The sequence below is a fragment of the Sycon ciliatum genome, chromosome 12, assembly GCF_964019385.1.
Source record: "Sycon ciliatum chromosome 12, ocSycCili1.1, whole genome shotgun sequence".
In the NCBI taxonomy this organism is placed as follows: domain Eukaryota; kingdom Metazoa; phylum Porifera; class Calcarea; order Leucosolenida; family Sycettidae; genus Sycon; species Sycon ciliatum.
The window spans coordinates 5,629,445-5,646,505 of NC_088654.1; the positions used below are offsets into that span (position 1 = coordinate 5,629,445).

The 17,061-nt window shown below is 48.4% G+C and overlaps 1 protein-coding gene and 1 long non-coding RNA gene across 2 annotated transcripts; both read left to right on the top strand.

Annotated features, from left to right (window-relative positions):
• The first annotated feature begins 1,859 nt into the window (after positions 1–1,859).
• LOC135828638 (uncharacterized) lies at positions 1,860–12,744 on the top strand. Its single transcript, XR_010555733.1, has 4 exons — positions 1,860–1,955; positions 3,329–3,367; positions 11,537–11,560; positions 12,622–12,744. It is a non-coding gene; the product is annotated as an uncharacterized LOC135828638 (long non-coding RNA).
• Positions 12,745–12,824: 80 nt separating this feature from the next.
• LOC135827892 (uncharacterized) lies at positions 12,825–16,209 on the top strand. Its single transcript, XM_065340329.1, has 3 exons — positions 12,825–12,870; positions 14,235–16,059; positions 16,107–16,209. Exons 1-3 carry the CDS (start codon positions 12,825–12,827, stop codon positions 16,207–16,209), a joined length of 1,974 nt encoding a protein of 657 aa, XP_065196401.1.
• Positions 16,210–17,061: the final 852 nt, after the last annotated feature.

Genomic DNA, 17,061 nt, shown 5'->3' on the forward strand with positions numbered 1-17,061 from the left:
GCTGTTCGCGCGGCCCGCGCGCGCTGAGTATGGCGTTCCCCGCCCGGTGGACAATACGTCTCCTGGTTTGCCCCGTATGGGGCCACATGGCAAGTCATGGCAGTGGAAGAAGGAAGGAAGGAAGGATGTTTAAAACTTTAAATTCAGCCCTACTGGGTGACAGAATCGATACAGTCCCCCAAAAGAGTAGCGCAGCATAACAGGGGAAGCACGTTTGTACAAATTGTGAGAAATACGCTAAAAGCACACAATTGCAGCTGAAAGATGGCTCAAAAGAGAAGAAAAAGACCCAAGTGTTCCCAAGCGGGATTCGTACCAGCGACCTATCGTACACGAGGGGAGTATCATGGTCCAACTTAGAGGCCATTTACATGAGGAAAATAAGCCCGGGCTTATTCGCCTCGGGCTCATTTTTCAACCGTTTACATGACGGTTGTACGGGGCTGAGTTCAGGTGAGTGACTGCGAGTTCTGCGTGCATTTTATTTTTCAAATCGCACATGAACGCGATGGTAAATGTTCGTGTCTGATGAAATTTGGATCAAGAAATGCCGTCTCAGGTTTCTACTGCCTTTCCAATTGTCACTTATTTTTCGAGAAGGTGAAGAATGGGCTAGGACCTTCCACTGGACAAAAACCAGAAGAAAACATACCAAAAAATAAATAAAAGAGACGCACTCACTGTCCACGGCCACGTTCTCTCAGGTTCACGAGGCAAAATCGAAAAATACGGAAAAACTCGCTTATAGGCCCTTCTTGACCATTTACATGACAAAATAAGCCCTGGGGGTTGGATAAGCTCGGGGGTCAAGGGTAGGGCTAGTTCAGCTCGGGGCGAGCTGAATAAGCCCGCCTGACCATGTAAACGCGCGCTCTAAAATGACTGGGTGACAGATCAAGGCGGGCTTATCGTAAGCCTAGGGTTGAAGAAGCCCGGGCTTATTTTTCTCATGTAAACGGCCCCTAACTGTGCTTCTACACACCAGATAGTGCCAGAAATCACTATAATACCACATGACGTCTATAGACATCATCTGCGCATGGAGGGGGGGGGGCATTTCAATGACGTCTACAGACGTCATGAGTGTTCAATGGGTTAAGCAAGTGCATGCATAGGTTTGCTGCTTTTGTGCCAGTATAACGATTTTTGGTGCATTCCAAAGCTCTTAGCCCCCCCCCCCCCTTATACACGCATATGCATATCACTGGATGTAATCTGGACAGAGCTAGCAGTTTTTGACTTTATTAGGGTCTCCCGACTGTCCTCAGAGGAGCTCAGAACCACGGACGCAACCAATCGCAAGTACTGTGAGGAACAATGCATCTTTCTAAACTGGCTCACAGCATCAAATTCAGAATCTCTGTGAAAAGCTCAGCGAGCGTTGCACGAGTGCCAGTAGCTTTGACGCTAACCAGAAAGAGGGCTAAAGCCAAGCCAGTGCGAGGGAGTGTAGTTCTTAATCTCCAGGCAGCTTGCTGTGTAGGCCTTGGTATGCCAATGGAGTTTCACACCTTTCTCACCTCTCTCTACGTGCTCTTTCTACTCAACTCTGCTAGTTCTTAGCGTTTCACTCTCTTTCCGTTTTTCAACTTAAACGGTATGCTTTGCATCGTCTATGCTCCGGTGTTCCTTGTGTGAGTGGGGACTGGGTTTGGTTGGCATGTCGAGCTTAGTTGATTGTGCTCCAAAACAACCACATGTCTCCTCAGTGAAGCATAGAGTCATTAGCGGCCAAGAACAGGACTCGATTGTTCTAAAATTCCGACTTGTCATTTTCTCTTGTCTTATCTGGTGCATTGCAGAAGCTTGGTGTGGACAACCAACAATATTAAATGGGGAGGCAACTGTCACTTCTCGGATAGCCCGCTTCAATTGCAACAGTGGCTTTAGATTGGTTGGCATGCCATTCTCAGTGTGTGCCAATGGGACATGGATGTTCAAGAGAGCATGCATACGTGAGTCTGCTCGTCGTAGTCGCTAGAACGAAATCTCACCCTCCATTCGTTTAACTCATGCAGTGCCGGTGATATGTTCGCATGCCATGTATACTGTATGCTGTGTGCTATGTGGTGGAGCATGTCACATGAAACACTCTTCATCTAGCTGTAACTTTGAGGATTTTGGGCAGACCCTCGGACACTTTTCAATCAGGGGTAGCAGAGAACACATGCCTGTGGTCCAAAGAGAAGCACGCCGTATGCACTGCAAGAGCTTGCAAAGGCCTGCAATCACAGCATAAAAGGGAGTTCTAGCATCTAGGACAACGGCACGAGACATCAGGAGTCGGAACGATGTGTTTAGACGCCAGATTTAGAAGTTCTACATGATCCCTGCTCTATGCAGCTGGCAATCGCAATTAGGAATAGCCCGCTCTTGCCAGCAATTCTGCTAGCAAAATATCGAAGAAATTTGAAAGGGAATTTGCTGGCAAAACGTAGCTAAATATCGGTGTGTTCGCTGGAAATTGGGAGATTTTACACTTATACGGTGCACGTGACTCATTTTCGCACAGTTTTACCAACACGTGACTCACTTTTTTTTCATTTTTGCTAACACTTGACCCACTTTCGGTCAGTTTTCCCACACGTGACACAAATTTGGAGCAAAAAGGGAGCAAAATATCGAGTGGCCTGGCAATATGAAAGCAAAATCTCGACAATGAGTCCGAATTTTTTGCGGCAAAATATCGAAGCTTCACTGGCAAAAATCGGGCTTTGCCTAATCGCAATCATGGCCATTATGACCTGCTGACCTCCAACCCGGTGCAGGCCAGCTACGCCATACTGTAAGACATGTTATTATAACGAGTCGCAAATTTAACGATTGTCCAAAATTCATAGGTTAACGAGAAGATATGTTAACGATCTTGCAGTATTCTGCCATATCCACACACAACATATATGAAGCAGTACGGCCTCAACGGATCTTATTATAACGAAGAAATGTCATCCGTTAAAACGTTAGATTTGCTTCCTCGTTATATATACATGTCTTACAGTATGTCGACATGCATAAATCGGGGCGGTCCTGAGGCTTAAGAGTTGCCAGTGTAGTGGTCGTCCTTTTTATGCTAGGCCTCCCTGCTGTAAGTCAAGCGCATGCAACTTCAGAATATTATGCACAATAATAGTCATGTCGGCAAGGAAACAAGAATTCCCCCGCCCCCAAACATGTTTACGAACGTCCACAGCGATAACTATTAGCTGATTCTACGTCATGCAAAGCCAGAATTTCACAGTGTGCTTTCAACCAGGCTAGTGCAAATATCTGCAAATATCTGCAAAATATCTGCAAATGTGTTTTTAATGTGTGTTTTTTCTTCATTCAGCTTTGAAAGCAGGTGAACTGCCAGGTCCCAAGATTTCAAGTGAGTTCAAATTTCTCTGTATTCAATTATTCTATTATTCTGTGACACATTGTGTGTTCTTTGACTTCTTGAAGTTGTTTTTTAAAACCCTTTGCTGCCCATTTAAATGTATATGTTTTCGGCATACCCAGACCAGCAGGAAGAAAATTACTCATAGCTCCAACACGAAGCATATTGTCAAATGTAAACCTATATATTTCTAAATAATCAACGTGGAGATAATAATTTTAATATAGCTATGAATAGGATGAAGGCCGCAGACATCACGCAGCTACGTTACTTGTTTGACATGTATTACCGTGTATTCTGGAAGCAATGTATCCCAAGGAATCTAGCGAACTCAATTTGATCGACATGTCGCTTTTTCAATGCTCTGTCGAACTGATAGACGTATGTCGGTTCAAGTACTGTATAGCAGGACATTTTCGGACGGAAAGATTTTCGGACAAAGCCGAATTTCGACCTTTCGGACGGATTTTACTTTCGTACACTGCTGCATGCTAAATGCACGTGTTTGCATGCGGTACGCATGTATAGTGTACATAACTTCACAGGAACACATTTTAGTACGGAATTAATTTTAGTACAAAAGAGGCCGTGTACGAAATCGTCCGAAAATAATTTCCGTCCGAAAATTTCCTGCTATACAGTATGCGTGGGCAGCAAAGAGTTAAAAGTTCATTGTCGCTGTTAGCCACATTACGAAAAGTCATCCCCACGTGGATAGCGTAACGGTGTGCTGCAAACTGCCAAAGAAAGCTTGTGAGAGGCAGCAATAATAGATCCGCAAGTCCCTAACACTTAGGTATATTTTGTACGCACCTCTTGCTGTGCACAGTAAGTGTGTGTGTGTGGGGGGGGGGGGCGGGGTCTTGCTTATACATCTTTTCCTTCTACTTAGAAATTTCATTGTTTCGCCACTTCTGTGAGCACAAACGCTGAAAAGCACACTCAAGGCAGAATTAAATTTCAGTTTGCACCATATATTAGTGTAGTGTAGCGTAGCGTAGCGTAGTGTAGTGTAGTGTAGTGTAGTGTAGTGTAGTGTAGTGTAGTGTAGTGTAGTGTAGTGTAGTGTAGTGTAGTGTTGTGTAGCATAGCGTAGCGTAGCGTGGTGTGGTGTAGTGTAGTGTAGTGTAGTGTAGTGTAGTGTAGTGTAGCGTAGAGTAGTGTAGTGTAGTGTAGTGTAGAGTAGTGTAGTGTAGTGTAGTGTAGCATAGCGTAGCGTAGTGTAGTGTAGTGTAGTGTAGGTGTGGTGTGGTGTGGTGTGGTGTGGTGTAGTGTAGTGTAGTGTAGTGTAGTGTAGTGTAGTGTAGTGTAGTGTAGCGTAGGGTAGTGTAGTGTAGGTGTGGTGTGGTGTGGTGTGGTGTGGTGTGGTGTGGTGTAGTGTAGTGTAGTGTAGTGTAGCGTGGCGTGGCGTGGTGTGGTGTGGTGTGGTGTAGTGTAGTGTAGTGTAGTGTAGTGTAGTGTAGTGTAGCGTAGTGTAGTGTAGTGTAGTGTAGTGTAGTGTAGCGTAGTGTAGTGTAGTGTAGTGTAGGGTAGTGTAGTGTAGTGTAGTGTAGTGTAGTGTAGTGTAGCGTAGTGTAGTGTAGTGTAGTGTAGCGTAGTGTAGCGTAGTGTGGCGTAGTGTAGTGTAGCGTAGCGTAGCGTAGCGTAGTGTAGTGCACTATAGAATAATAATTTTAAATATTTTCCCATTTATTTAGGCACAGCTCAACTATAGTAGAACAATGTACAAACTGTTTTTTAACCCTTTGAGGACTACCCAAAACCACCTGGATTCCTACCATTTTCAGGCGAAAAATCGGTATTTGCAAAAATTGATCTAGTGTCATAAAATTTGGTTCTAAACAGACATAGACGTCAGTAGGCAACAAAAACCAAAGTTTCTACGTCATACATTCATTATAGAAGTCAGACTGGTCAATTCAAAATAGGTGTATGTTGCGATTTTCTCCGAAAATGGGGATTTTCAAAAATTGATATAGTGTCCTAAAGTTTGATTCTAAAGAGACATTGACATCAGTGGGCAACAAAAACCAAAAAATCTAACATCTTATATCCAATTTCGAGGTCAGAATGGTCGTCATTACCACCAGTGTGGTCAACAACACCTTGAGTATCAGTATCTGCAAACTTGTCATTACAATTTCAAATGCGTCAGCGGTATCGACACGAATTTAGCCAACATCGACCTCGCTGTCACTCTCAGAAAAGTTAAGAGGATCACACTGTTCATCCTCGCTATCGCTGCTCATAAAGATAATGCCGAGGGCTTCAGACAAGGAGACATTTGACAGGTTACTTGCCATCGGCACTCTCAACAAAGTACTTCCTCCGTGTCATTAAAATTGTCGCTTCCCAGAGCGATTTTTCGAATTTATTTTGTCCACTCGAAGGGCAAAGAAATCAGCTAGAAATTGAGGCAGAGCATTGTCGACAGACCAAGCTTTAGTTTGTGGCCCCGCGCTTCGCTGCCCTTGCAGCTAAGGTTGACGCCTTCATCAGAGTTTGAGGCAGACCCTTCAGCATTCAGCAATACGCTGAACGACCCAACCCAACCAACAAACAATAGACCCATCTCTCTCTTCAGCACTGCATCAAAAATCCAAGAAAAATTGCACATCAACTCCTCTACAAGCACATCACACCCCACCTGCCCAACCAGCAGTCCGGATTCCGTAAGAAAGACGGCACTGAGCAGCAGCTCGCCCGTCTCGTCCATACCCTCTCCACTGCGAGAGGCGACGGGAAACAGGTTAATGCCTGCTTTTTTGATCTAAGCAAGGCCTTCGATCGGGTGTGGCATTCAGGCCTTCTAGCGAAACTCTCCCACTATGGTGTCCAGGGCAACGCCCTGGAGTGGTTCCGACGGTACCTGTTGGGGCGTCGGCAGAGGGTCCAGGTGGATGGCGACCTATCGCCTTTCCTTCAGATCCCTGCCGGCGTTCCTCAGGGATCTGTTCTTGGGCCGCTTCTATTCCTTGTCTACACCATAGACCTTTCACACGCATGTGAGAATCCCGGCACCACCTGTAGCCAATTTGCAGATGACACCGCTCTGATTTCCATAGCGAGAACTCTTCAAGACTGCACCCGAAACCTACAACAGAGTGTCACAGCAGCTGGAGACTGGCTTCAAAGATGGCACCTGCTGGTTAACACAAAGAAAACAGTCATCCTCCCGTTCTACCACAATAACCGCCCCCCTGAACAGCTACCCCAGATCACCCTCAGGAATAGTCCGCTTACCGTAGCACAAAAATACAAACACCTCGGAATAATCTTTCAGCATGACCTCCGTTGGACGGAGCACGTTGAATAATTTATTTTTATTTATTTATTTATTGCAGCATCTCATAGCACAGTGAGAACACCGGCCAATACAAAGAGAGAGGGTGTTAGCCAACCACAGCAAGGAAGTGAGAAGGGGAGGAGAAGAAAAAAGGAACCGGCATGGATAAGTAGTGATTGCAACGAAATGAGAAACGCAAAATCAAAGTCAAGGCGCGACAAGGCTCTTAAAAAGGCGGAGGGAAGAAAGGTCCTTAGCTTCTTGGGGAAGTGCCAGCCACGCAGAGTACGCAGTGAAAAGGGGAGAGTGAAGTAGAAAGGAGGACTTGGGTTTCGGAAGGGAAAGGGAGTTTCTCGTGCTACGGGAAGAAAACCAGTTGAAACAGTGGAGGTGAGGTGGACACAGATTGACTTTGAGAGAATGGATAAGGGTGACAAGATGTGAATTACGTCTCTTAGACAAAGGGGTAGTGTGAGCAAGGGCATAACGGGTGGAAGATGGGAGCATGCGGGGTTTCCGGAGGAGGATTTTTAGAACTTTTTTGTGCTGAATTTCGAGCTTTTCAGCACGGGTTGTGGAAATTCCAGCCCAAGCAGTATCTGCATAATCAAAAATGGGGCGTATGTAAGCTGAGTAAAAGAGGAGTTTACAAGAGATTGGGAGATGGTAACAGTGAGAAGAGAGGATTCCTAAAGATGAACTTGATCGTTTACATATGTAATCGATGTGGGGGTCCCATGAAAGATTAGTCAATGAAAATGCCAAGATGCTTATGGCTGGTGACTATGTCTATAGGCTGGGGGAAAGTGGGATGGAGGAGGGGCGGAACATCAGGCTGAGAAGGAAAGAGCATGATTTTAGTTTTAGACAGATTGGGCGATAACCGCCAAGACGACATCCAGGAAATTACTCTTTGAATCCCGTTAGCTAGGTTACTCATCAGGCCAGTGATGTTAGGAGATGCCCGTAGGAGCGTTGTGTCGTCTGCGAATAGTGATGTGCCCGGGGCAGCTGCGGGCAGATCATTGACGTATAAGATAAAAAGAAGGGGGCCGAGGATGGAACCCTGGGGAACTCCGGATAGTACTGTTGTGTCGGCTGAGGACGTCCCATGTACCGTGACGTACTGCGTTCGCCCAGTTAGGTAAGATGTCAGCCATAGCAGGGGATTGCCGTCTACAGTAAACGATCCACGAAGCTTGGCCAAAAGCCCCCGGTGCCAGACAGTATCGAAGGCCTTGGCAAGATCGAAAAAACAGATCCCGACTAGGTCTCCAGCATCCCGATGTCGACACACTAATTGCACCAGGCGCGTCAGCTGGAGGGTGGTAGAATCGCCTCTGCGAAATCCGGACTGAGCTGAACTCAAACGTGACGAGACATGACAGTACAATTGGTCGTAGAAAACGCGCTCACAGAGTTTGGAAATACAGGACAGTAAAGATATCGGACGGTAGTTTGATGCTTCGTGGCGGGACCCTTTCTTGTAGATCGTTATAACATTAGCTGTTTCCATGCAGAGGGAAAACGACCAGTGCGGAATGATAGGTTGAAAATCAGACATAAGAGGTATGCTATTGAGGGCGCAAGGGACTTTAATACGAGATTAGTGATGCCGTCTGGGCCTGGCGCCTTGTCAGACGGGAGCTTTCGAATGTAACGTCGGATGGCAGCAGTCGTAGTAAAGACAGATATGAGGCGGTCAGCCTCACCCGACTCCTCGGCAATGGGGGGAATGGGTAGAGAAGGGTCATCAGGCACGGCCACTGAGGCGAACTGAGAGTTCAATGCAGTGGCTTTAGCTGAAGAGGTAGTAGCCTGCTGTGTAGAACTAATGGTGAGTGTCGGGATGTCACGAGATACTTTATGATTTTTTAATTTGTTTACGAACTGAAACAGTGATGGGCGGTTTTTGTCCTGCAGCGTAGCTTGTACGGACCGAATGTATCCCCGGTATTTCGATCGAGTCAGACTCTTCACCAAGTTCCGTTGAGATCGATATGCATGCATGTTAAGCTGGGTTGGGTATTTCTTACACACACTGTAGAAATCGTGCTTTGCCTTAATGGCGGCACGGAGGGGGGCATCAACCCAAGGTGGCTGACCTAAACGTCGGCATGAGGGGGAGAGTGGACGCCGGGAGAAGTACCCGAGGTGCTTCTCCATGGCCCTGCTAAGAAAAGAGTGGAAAGACGAAAGAGCATCATCCACGTGCAAGCTGCGGAGGTGACATTTCCAGTGGACATCAGCAAGTTCAGCATTCAGGTCATCCCATACGCAACGTGGCACCAACTTGAAATTATAACCTGGGGGTGTAGGGGTAGATGTTGGGAGGAAGTGATGTTGTAGGGTTGGATTTTTGGACGTGACAGGGAGACGGACTCGACAGATGAGCTGCACGTGGTCAGAGCTACCCAGTGGAGCGGCTGAACCAACGGAGAGGAACTGCTGGGGTGAATTTGTGACGATGAGGTCCAAGCAAGATGACCGGCCACTTGGGCTCCAGTGTGTAGGGAAGTTGACCAGTTGCTCTAATCCGAAGCACCTGAAGGCGGTTTCAAGGCACTGACCCACCGGGGTTGTCCGATCACCAGCCAACCAGCTCGACTTATGGGCATTGAAGTCACCGGTGAGGAGTAGTGTGGATACAGGTAGATTAAGCGACAGAAGGCAGTCTTCCAGACCTTCAGAATATGCCTGGATATCCGCCAGGGTACCACCAGGAGGTCGGTAGGTGGCGCAGACTACGAGTGGACGTTGGGGTGAGTTGGCTGTGCGAAGCTCAAGCCAGATACATAGTCAAAAAGTCACTCAAGTCTTTCAATATTCTTTTTAGACTAAGGTCTAAACTCACCAGTGATTCTTTATCTCACATCTATCAGACATACATACTACCTATATTCTCATATGCGAGCAATGCTCTCACACCGTTGTCACACGCTTCCCTTGACAGGCTAGAACGGCTCCAGCGGAAAGCCGCCAGAATATGTCTCCACCTTCCCCTTTACACACACTTAGAACACTCCCACCTTTTGCATCGCATCAAATGGCCAACATTATTTTCATGCTTTAAACATATACTCTTCGCGCATTCTCTGCGCCACAATTATGCCCCACCACATATACTCTCGCTCCATACTGCTAGCAACGTGCAACCTTCGTATAATTTACGTCGCTCTCGTACTTGACACTTCCCAACTCTGACTGACCGCTGTCTCCATTCTCCCCTGTACAAGGCCCTTCATTACTTTAATTGCTTGCCCACCCAGCTTCGCGAAATCCATTCTCGTACTCCCTTCAAATCCGATATATCCCTGCTGTTGCACAACTCTATATGCTCGTGTAGTGACCACCCCTGCCCGTACACTTAAGTACACAACTCTGTATGCTCGTGTGGCGACCACCCCTGCCCGTACACTTATGTAGTCATTAACCCCTAGGCCCTGCCCACCCAATTCTTCCTCACTCTTTCTCCTTTCTTACACTATTATCTCTTATTGGCCACTGGCTATCGTGAGAATAAAGATTTGAAACAAGACGCGCGGTCAAATTCAGGTCAAAAAACTTCGTTTTCAAGCGATCCATGCCTCCAGGTGGCAGGCGAAGAAGGCAAGCTAGCATTTTTCAAGTACACTGTAGCGACCTTTCAGCGGGATAGGGTAAGTAGTTTCGCACCTTCTTTCCTTGGCAAGCGCTTCGCTGATTTTGTTGGTGTTTTCAGACCTGCTACCTTCGCAGCAACATGCGCCACAAGTAGCGCCACAAGTAGCACATTTTAGGAATTTGAGACCGCTTTGTTCTTGCCATCGTCAACTTCAGCATTTCGTATTCAGGAGAGATACCAGGATTCTTATACCCGAGCTTGCAGTCTTGATAAATGCCGACGCAAACGATGTGGGACGGCACGAACTCCAGAAAACGAAATGCTCTCTGGGGCGGAATAGTGCGGAGCGTGATGAATTTGCTCGGTGCGGAAGAGAGCTCCGACAAGGTCCGAGACCACCACGGCTTCAGTGACAAGTAGACATTGCGCAGGAAGGGTGGCACCAGTGTTTGAACACAAAAAAAAACAGCGATTCCGACAGTCTGACTAAGACGAGCCAAGTCTCAAATATTGCGATGTGCGAAGCGACAATTTTAATGACGCGGAGGAATTAACAAGTTAGTTTCAAATTCCAAATAACTTCTCGAACGGCGCATTCTCTGAGTATACTCAAATGCGGCCGGTTCTCAACGGGACCAACGCGGATCGACTGCGACAAGTCTCACCTTGACGAAGAATCAGATCGTACTTGTTTGAGTAACATATGAGCGACTTCAAGCACCTAAAAATATATCGATATCGCAATTTTCTCAAAAACGGATATACTCGTCTCTAGGAATCCAGCCATACCTTAAAAATCGGATATAATCGTCCTTCGCCCTCAAAGGGTTAAAACATAAATGTAGAGTTGGATATTCGCTGTCCATGATTTGTCCATATTAGCTTATTGGGACGTCATATCTATACCAAAATTTACGATTTTACAATCTTTTTCTTTTGTGTATTGGTACCCTATTTTCCGGAGTATAGTGCGCACCTTTGTATAACGCGCACCCTCAATCTTCATTGAGGGTGCGCACTTCAATCTTCATTGAAGTACATGCATTTCATATTCAGAGCATAGTGCGCACCTGCGATTTAGGGCCTAAAATAGCACATCTAAAGTGCGCACTATACTCCGGAAAATACGGTAGTGGGTTATTGTGGAAGACAGGTTGTTCCTGAAGGTTTGCCTCTATTCAAGAGGGAAAACATAACTTTTCACTACGGTTTCTAACGCTATTTCATTTCATAACCATGTTGTGGCAATTTGTCTATTTTTTGTTCACAGTTCACCTATATCCGTCAGCTGTCCGTAAGTTCATCATGGCGTCACGTTTTCAATTCTTTCAAACTCCCCAGAAGTAGCCCTAAGAGAGGTGTTCACAGCTCCGAATCTCTGCAGTGTTGTACATCCATGGTTTAGGTTTTGTTAGTATCCTGATAATCTCCGGTCGCATTACTCAGTCAGCATTTATGCATGCAATCATCTCTCCTCTTCGTTTCCATGCACCCTCAGCGGGCACTTTGAGACCCTTGGTAGCCATTACAATGATTCCAAACAACAAAGGAGCTCAAAGGATCAGTCGGGGGAGTGAACTGTTTGCGTGGAACGTGTTGTGAGCTGCTGCCTTTGGACTGAAGAACTTGTCAGCGCCTTCTAGGTGCGGCCTGGCTCCATGGCTCAGGTGATTAGAGCATTGCTCCTGACAAGCAAGGTCCCGGTTCTGAGTCCTGGAGGGTCTGGGTTTTTTCTTGTTTCGGGCAGTTCACCTCCCTGAATGATCCTTTGAATTTGAAGTTCTTCCAATCCTGTAAAGACAAATGAGTTGCAGGTACTTGGTACTCATTTTATTCATCCATGTGCTTTTTTCATCTTAAAACCATTAAGGCCAATAATACAGTACGCATATTGCCCATCTGAAAAATCAAATGGGGGTGGTGTATCTAGCAGCAACTTTGAGCCAGTGCATTCTGTCTGAGGCAGTTGCTCTCGCTTGCGAAAGGGACATGTTGAGAAGTAAAAGAACATCCCTGATGGTGTGTATTCATTACTCTACAGTCTTCACTGAAAATACTGCTTGTGAACTACTTACCTTAACTGTGTAGTGCAGAGCGGATGAGCATCAGATGTGCATCAGGGGTCGATTCACATGGCTTCCTCGTGTACTTGGATAGAGTGATCATCTTGCGCAAGTCTCTTTCACTTTCCATCTGATTTTGTTGTTGCTAAATGAGAGGGTACATTGGGTGTATCCAGGCTATCCTGCAGATTTTCAGATTGGAAGGCCGTACATTGTGTGTGCCCACCATGCCCCAACTATGGCAAGAGGACGTGAGTATGTTCATCTGTTCTATGTGTGTTCACTGCTACAGATCAGGATGCATGCAAGGGAACCTCTCACGGCTGTCACAAAGATGCGCTGTGCTTAAACACACACAGCACTTTTACTTGCACTTGTCTTCCCGGATTTACCGGTGATGGAAGGCACTGTCAAGGTAGGTTATTTTATTGGTGTGTTCAAATTCTTAGCGCTCACAGCAACACCACAACCAAACCTAGTTGAACACGGCTTAACATGACCATGCAGAACGTACAGGCTGCTCACAGCACATCCAATGCAAGTCAGTTGGGATGTGGTTGCAACTAACTGTTAGGAAAGACTCTTGTAGGCATGTGCGTGTGTGTATGTGTGTGTGTGTGTGTGTGTGTGTGTGTGTGTGTGTGTGTGTGTGTGTGTGTGTGTGTGTGTGTGTGCGTGAGTGTGGGTATATATGTGTGTGTGTGTGTGTGTGTGTGTGTGTGTGTGTGTGTGTGTGTGTGTGTGTGTGTGTGTGTGTGTGTGTGATCGTGTTTGTGTGTGTGTGTGTGTGTGTGTTTGTGTGTGTGAGTGTGTGTGTGTGTGCATGTGCATGTGTGTGTGTGTGTGTGTGTGTGTGTGTGTGTGTGTGTGTGTGTGTGCATGTGTGTATGTGTGTGTGTGTGTATTTGGGTGCTTATGTGTGCCAGCTCGTTTATTTTGTGGGTAATCGGGCTCGGACACTTGAAGGTGTGTTGTTGTACCTGCCACCTTTGCAGGTTTCCGGGTTCATATATTTTCTATTTGCCGTCTACATACCTGTTAATCATGGACTCCTTTTGTCTAGATTAACTCTTGTGTAATCAATGGTGCTATGTCAGATCCGCTCTCATTTAGCCACCCACACTAGTAGCAAGCATTACCTTCACTGGGGGCAGGGGTAACTGCAGTTGGATACCAGGGCGGATACCCTGAGGCTGTCAATCCCAACTCTTTTTCTGCCCCTTGTCCTCGCACACTTACTCAGGAGTGATGGGCTCATTAGTGAGATCATTTCCAAGTTCACCCAGAGTTTGGGGATTTCAAGGGGTGTTGGCGGTTGGGTAGATCAAATAGCCCATTGAGTCATCTTTCCAAGATTTCAATTTGAGCCTCTCTCCACTCCCCCGGGGAGACCCACGTAACACGTTTTTGCAGTGAGCAAGTTCAAGTACAAGTATGTGTGTATGTGTGCATGTGTATGTGCTCCAACGTTTGCTGCGTCGCGGGCATGCAAGGAACTATTTTATGACGATCTACAACGCACTCTGTACGATGTACCCCAGACTGACCATTGTGTAGTGCTTGGCGATTTCAATGCTCGAGTTGGATCTAGTGAGCAGGGTGATGAGTGGTCCACTGTACGTGGTCCGCATGGATTTGGTGCACTGAACTCTTCAGGAGCTGACCTGCTATCATTTGCTGCATTCAATCAGTTGAGTATTTGTAACACCTGGTTCCCCAAGCGAGACCTCTTCAAGCGGACTTGGCAGCACCCAGGCACTTTGAACTGGCACTGTATCGACTACATTCTAGTGCGCCAGGAGGACCGCCGTTGGTGTATGGACACTGCGGTCGCGCGCAGTGCTGAGTGTGGAAGTGACCACCAACTCCTCTGTTTAACTTTTGCACTCCCGTGTGGACGATTAGTTCGGGAGCGCGACCGGGCAAATGTGCGGCGCCGCCGTTATGATGTTGCCCAGCTGCGGGTGCGCACCTCGGACCCGGACTCACCTTCGCCTGCAGAAAGGTACCAAGCTACCATTGCAACTGAGCTTGTAGATACATGGCAAGAACAGCACGACATAGATCAGAAATGGTCCAACGTCAAGGCGGCTATCGACAAGTCTGCTGCGTCTGTCTTGGGCTTCTCCCGGCGTCGCCAACCAGACTGGTTTCGGGAGGCAGAGTCAGCCATCCAGCCATTGCTAGATGAACGGAATTGGTGCTATACCGACTGGCTATGTAGTGGCCAGAGCCGCGACTGCTCGCACTACACAGCGTTTAAGGTGGCTAGATCCAGGGCGCGTGCTTCCATATCCTCGGCTAGGGTAGACTGGATAAAGGCAAAGGCACAGGCGGCCACAGAGTCGAGATTCAATGGAGCGGTCGTATGGAAGTGCATCCATGACCTCCAGTCTTGTACCCGGGGCCTCGCCCCTGTGCGCACTTCCGCCGTGCTGGATGAGAACGGTAACATCTGTAGTTCACCAGAGGAGCAGAGCCACCGGTGGGGAAGACACTTTGACGGTGTTCTCAACGTGGCAAGTGCATGGAATCGCAATGCCCTGGACGACATCCCACAGCGACAGGAGGCTGATCATCTTGCTGAGGCGCCGACTCTCCGTGAAGTCAGCCGCGCTATCTCCCGCCTACAGAACGGCAAGTCCGCTGGAGCCTCTGGCATCCTCCCTGAGATGCTGAAGAGGGGTGGCCCTGACCTCACCGCCAAGCTTGTGGAGCTGTTTGGCGATGTGTGGCGTGCTGGGGTGGTCCCGCAGGAGTGGGTGGACGCCACGTTGGTCCCCATCCCAAAGAAAGGGGATTTATCTCGCTGTGATAATTGGCGGGGTATCTCACTGCTGGATGTTGTGGGCAAGGTTCTGGCGAGCGTCATCCAGACTCGTCTCCAGTCCGTGGCTGCAGATTTTCTCCCAGAGTCTCAGTGTGGCTTCAGGCGTGGCCGATCTTGTACAGATATGGTTTTCAGTGTTCGGCAGTTCCTCGAGAAGACCATTGAGCACGACTGCAAAGGCTTCTTTGTATTTATAGACCTCAAGAAAGCCTATGATTCCGTGCCTCGGGATTGCCTGTGGGAAGTCTTATCCCGAGCGGGTATCCCTGCTCCCATGCTTGCCGTGATCCGTTCCTTTCACACTGACATGTCGGCGGTGGTTCGGGTAGAGAACACGACAACTGACCCTATCCGCGTCACGAATGGTCTCCGTCAGGGGTGCACCATGGCACCTGTGCTGTTTAACATCTTCATGTGGGCGGTGGTGACTGTGTGGCAGCGACGAGTCCGAGATGTACCCGGTGTTGGTTTTGAGTTCCGGCATTGTGATGGTGACAATAACCTTTACCGCAAGCCTACCAGGACGGATCCGGTTGCCATTGCCACTGAGTCACAGTTTGCAGACGACTCAGCACTTTTCGCGACGACTCGTGCAGGGGCGGAGACGGCACTTGCAGTGTTTGACACGACCGCAGCTGAGTTTGGGCTTAAAGTTAGCGCTACCAAGACACAGTTCTTGGTTGCAGGTAGGGATGTTTCGCCTGGGGACTGCGCTCCAATCGAGCTAGCTGGCACGGTCATCGAGTGTGTTTCGGAGTTCCGGTATCTGGGATCTCTCATTCATCGCGGTGGCCGGTCGACACAGGACATCACTGCTCGGATTGCGCATGCCTCTCGTGCTTGTGGCGCCTTGCAAGGAACCATCTTCAGCAATCCTGACCTTGATTTGCATATCAAGAGGTGTGTGTTTAATGCATGTGTGCTGTCGCTCCTCCTCTATGGGTCAGAGTGTTGGACACCATTGCAACACGATCTCAGACGTTTGTCAGTCTTTCATATGCGGTGCATCCGTTCCATCCTGGGTGTGTCCCGCAGAGATTGCTGGAATAATCACACGACCAACGCCCAACTGTTGGAGATGTGGGGTGACTCTGATACCATCTGCGTGAAGGTCGCACAGCGTCGCCTAGAGTGGCTGGGCCATGTTGCTCGAATGGACAGTAGCCGGATGCCGAGACAGATCCTGTTTGGCTCACTTCTCACACGTCGCCCAGCACATGGCCCTCGCAAGCGCTGGAAGGATTGCGTTGTCTCCGACTTAAGAGTTCGTGGCCTCACCAAGGAATGGTACCCTATCGCCTGTGAGTCCCGTGCTGACTGGCGGACTATGTACGCCGAGCCTGTGGAGAATGTGCCTCAGCCTGACCCAGTGGTATGTGCGGATTGCAATCGGTCATTCTCGCGCCCTGGAGATCGTGCTCGCCACAAATGTGTGGTTGAGCGGGCAAAGCCGATTGCTGAGCAGCGAGGGGCTTGCCACTGTGGAGATTGTGGGCGTTGGTTTCGCAGCAAGGGTGGTCTAGCTGTTCACCGCTGTTCCGCACCTCAGCCTCAGCCTCCCGAGCCCCGGCAAGTCTATGTGCAAGATGCCTGCTGTGCTGCGCACTGTGCTGTGTGTGCCCGCTGCTTTCGGTCTGTGCAAGGCCGCGGTCGTCACCGGTGCTCGAGGACTGGCCCGCGCCCGACTGCCCAGCAGCGTAATTCGTTCAGCCATGTATGCGTGTGTTCTCGCCGGTTCCGTTTGCCCCACCATCTCCGGCGTCATCAGGCTGCGTGCTCCATCTTCCTCTCTGATGCCCCTCCGGGGCCCACGTGACCCCTGTGGCAGTGGCTCTACAGGATGTGTATGTGTGTGTGCATGTGTGTGTGTGTGTGTGTGTGCATGCATGTGTGTGTGTGTAT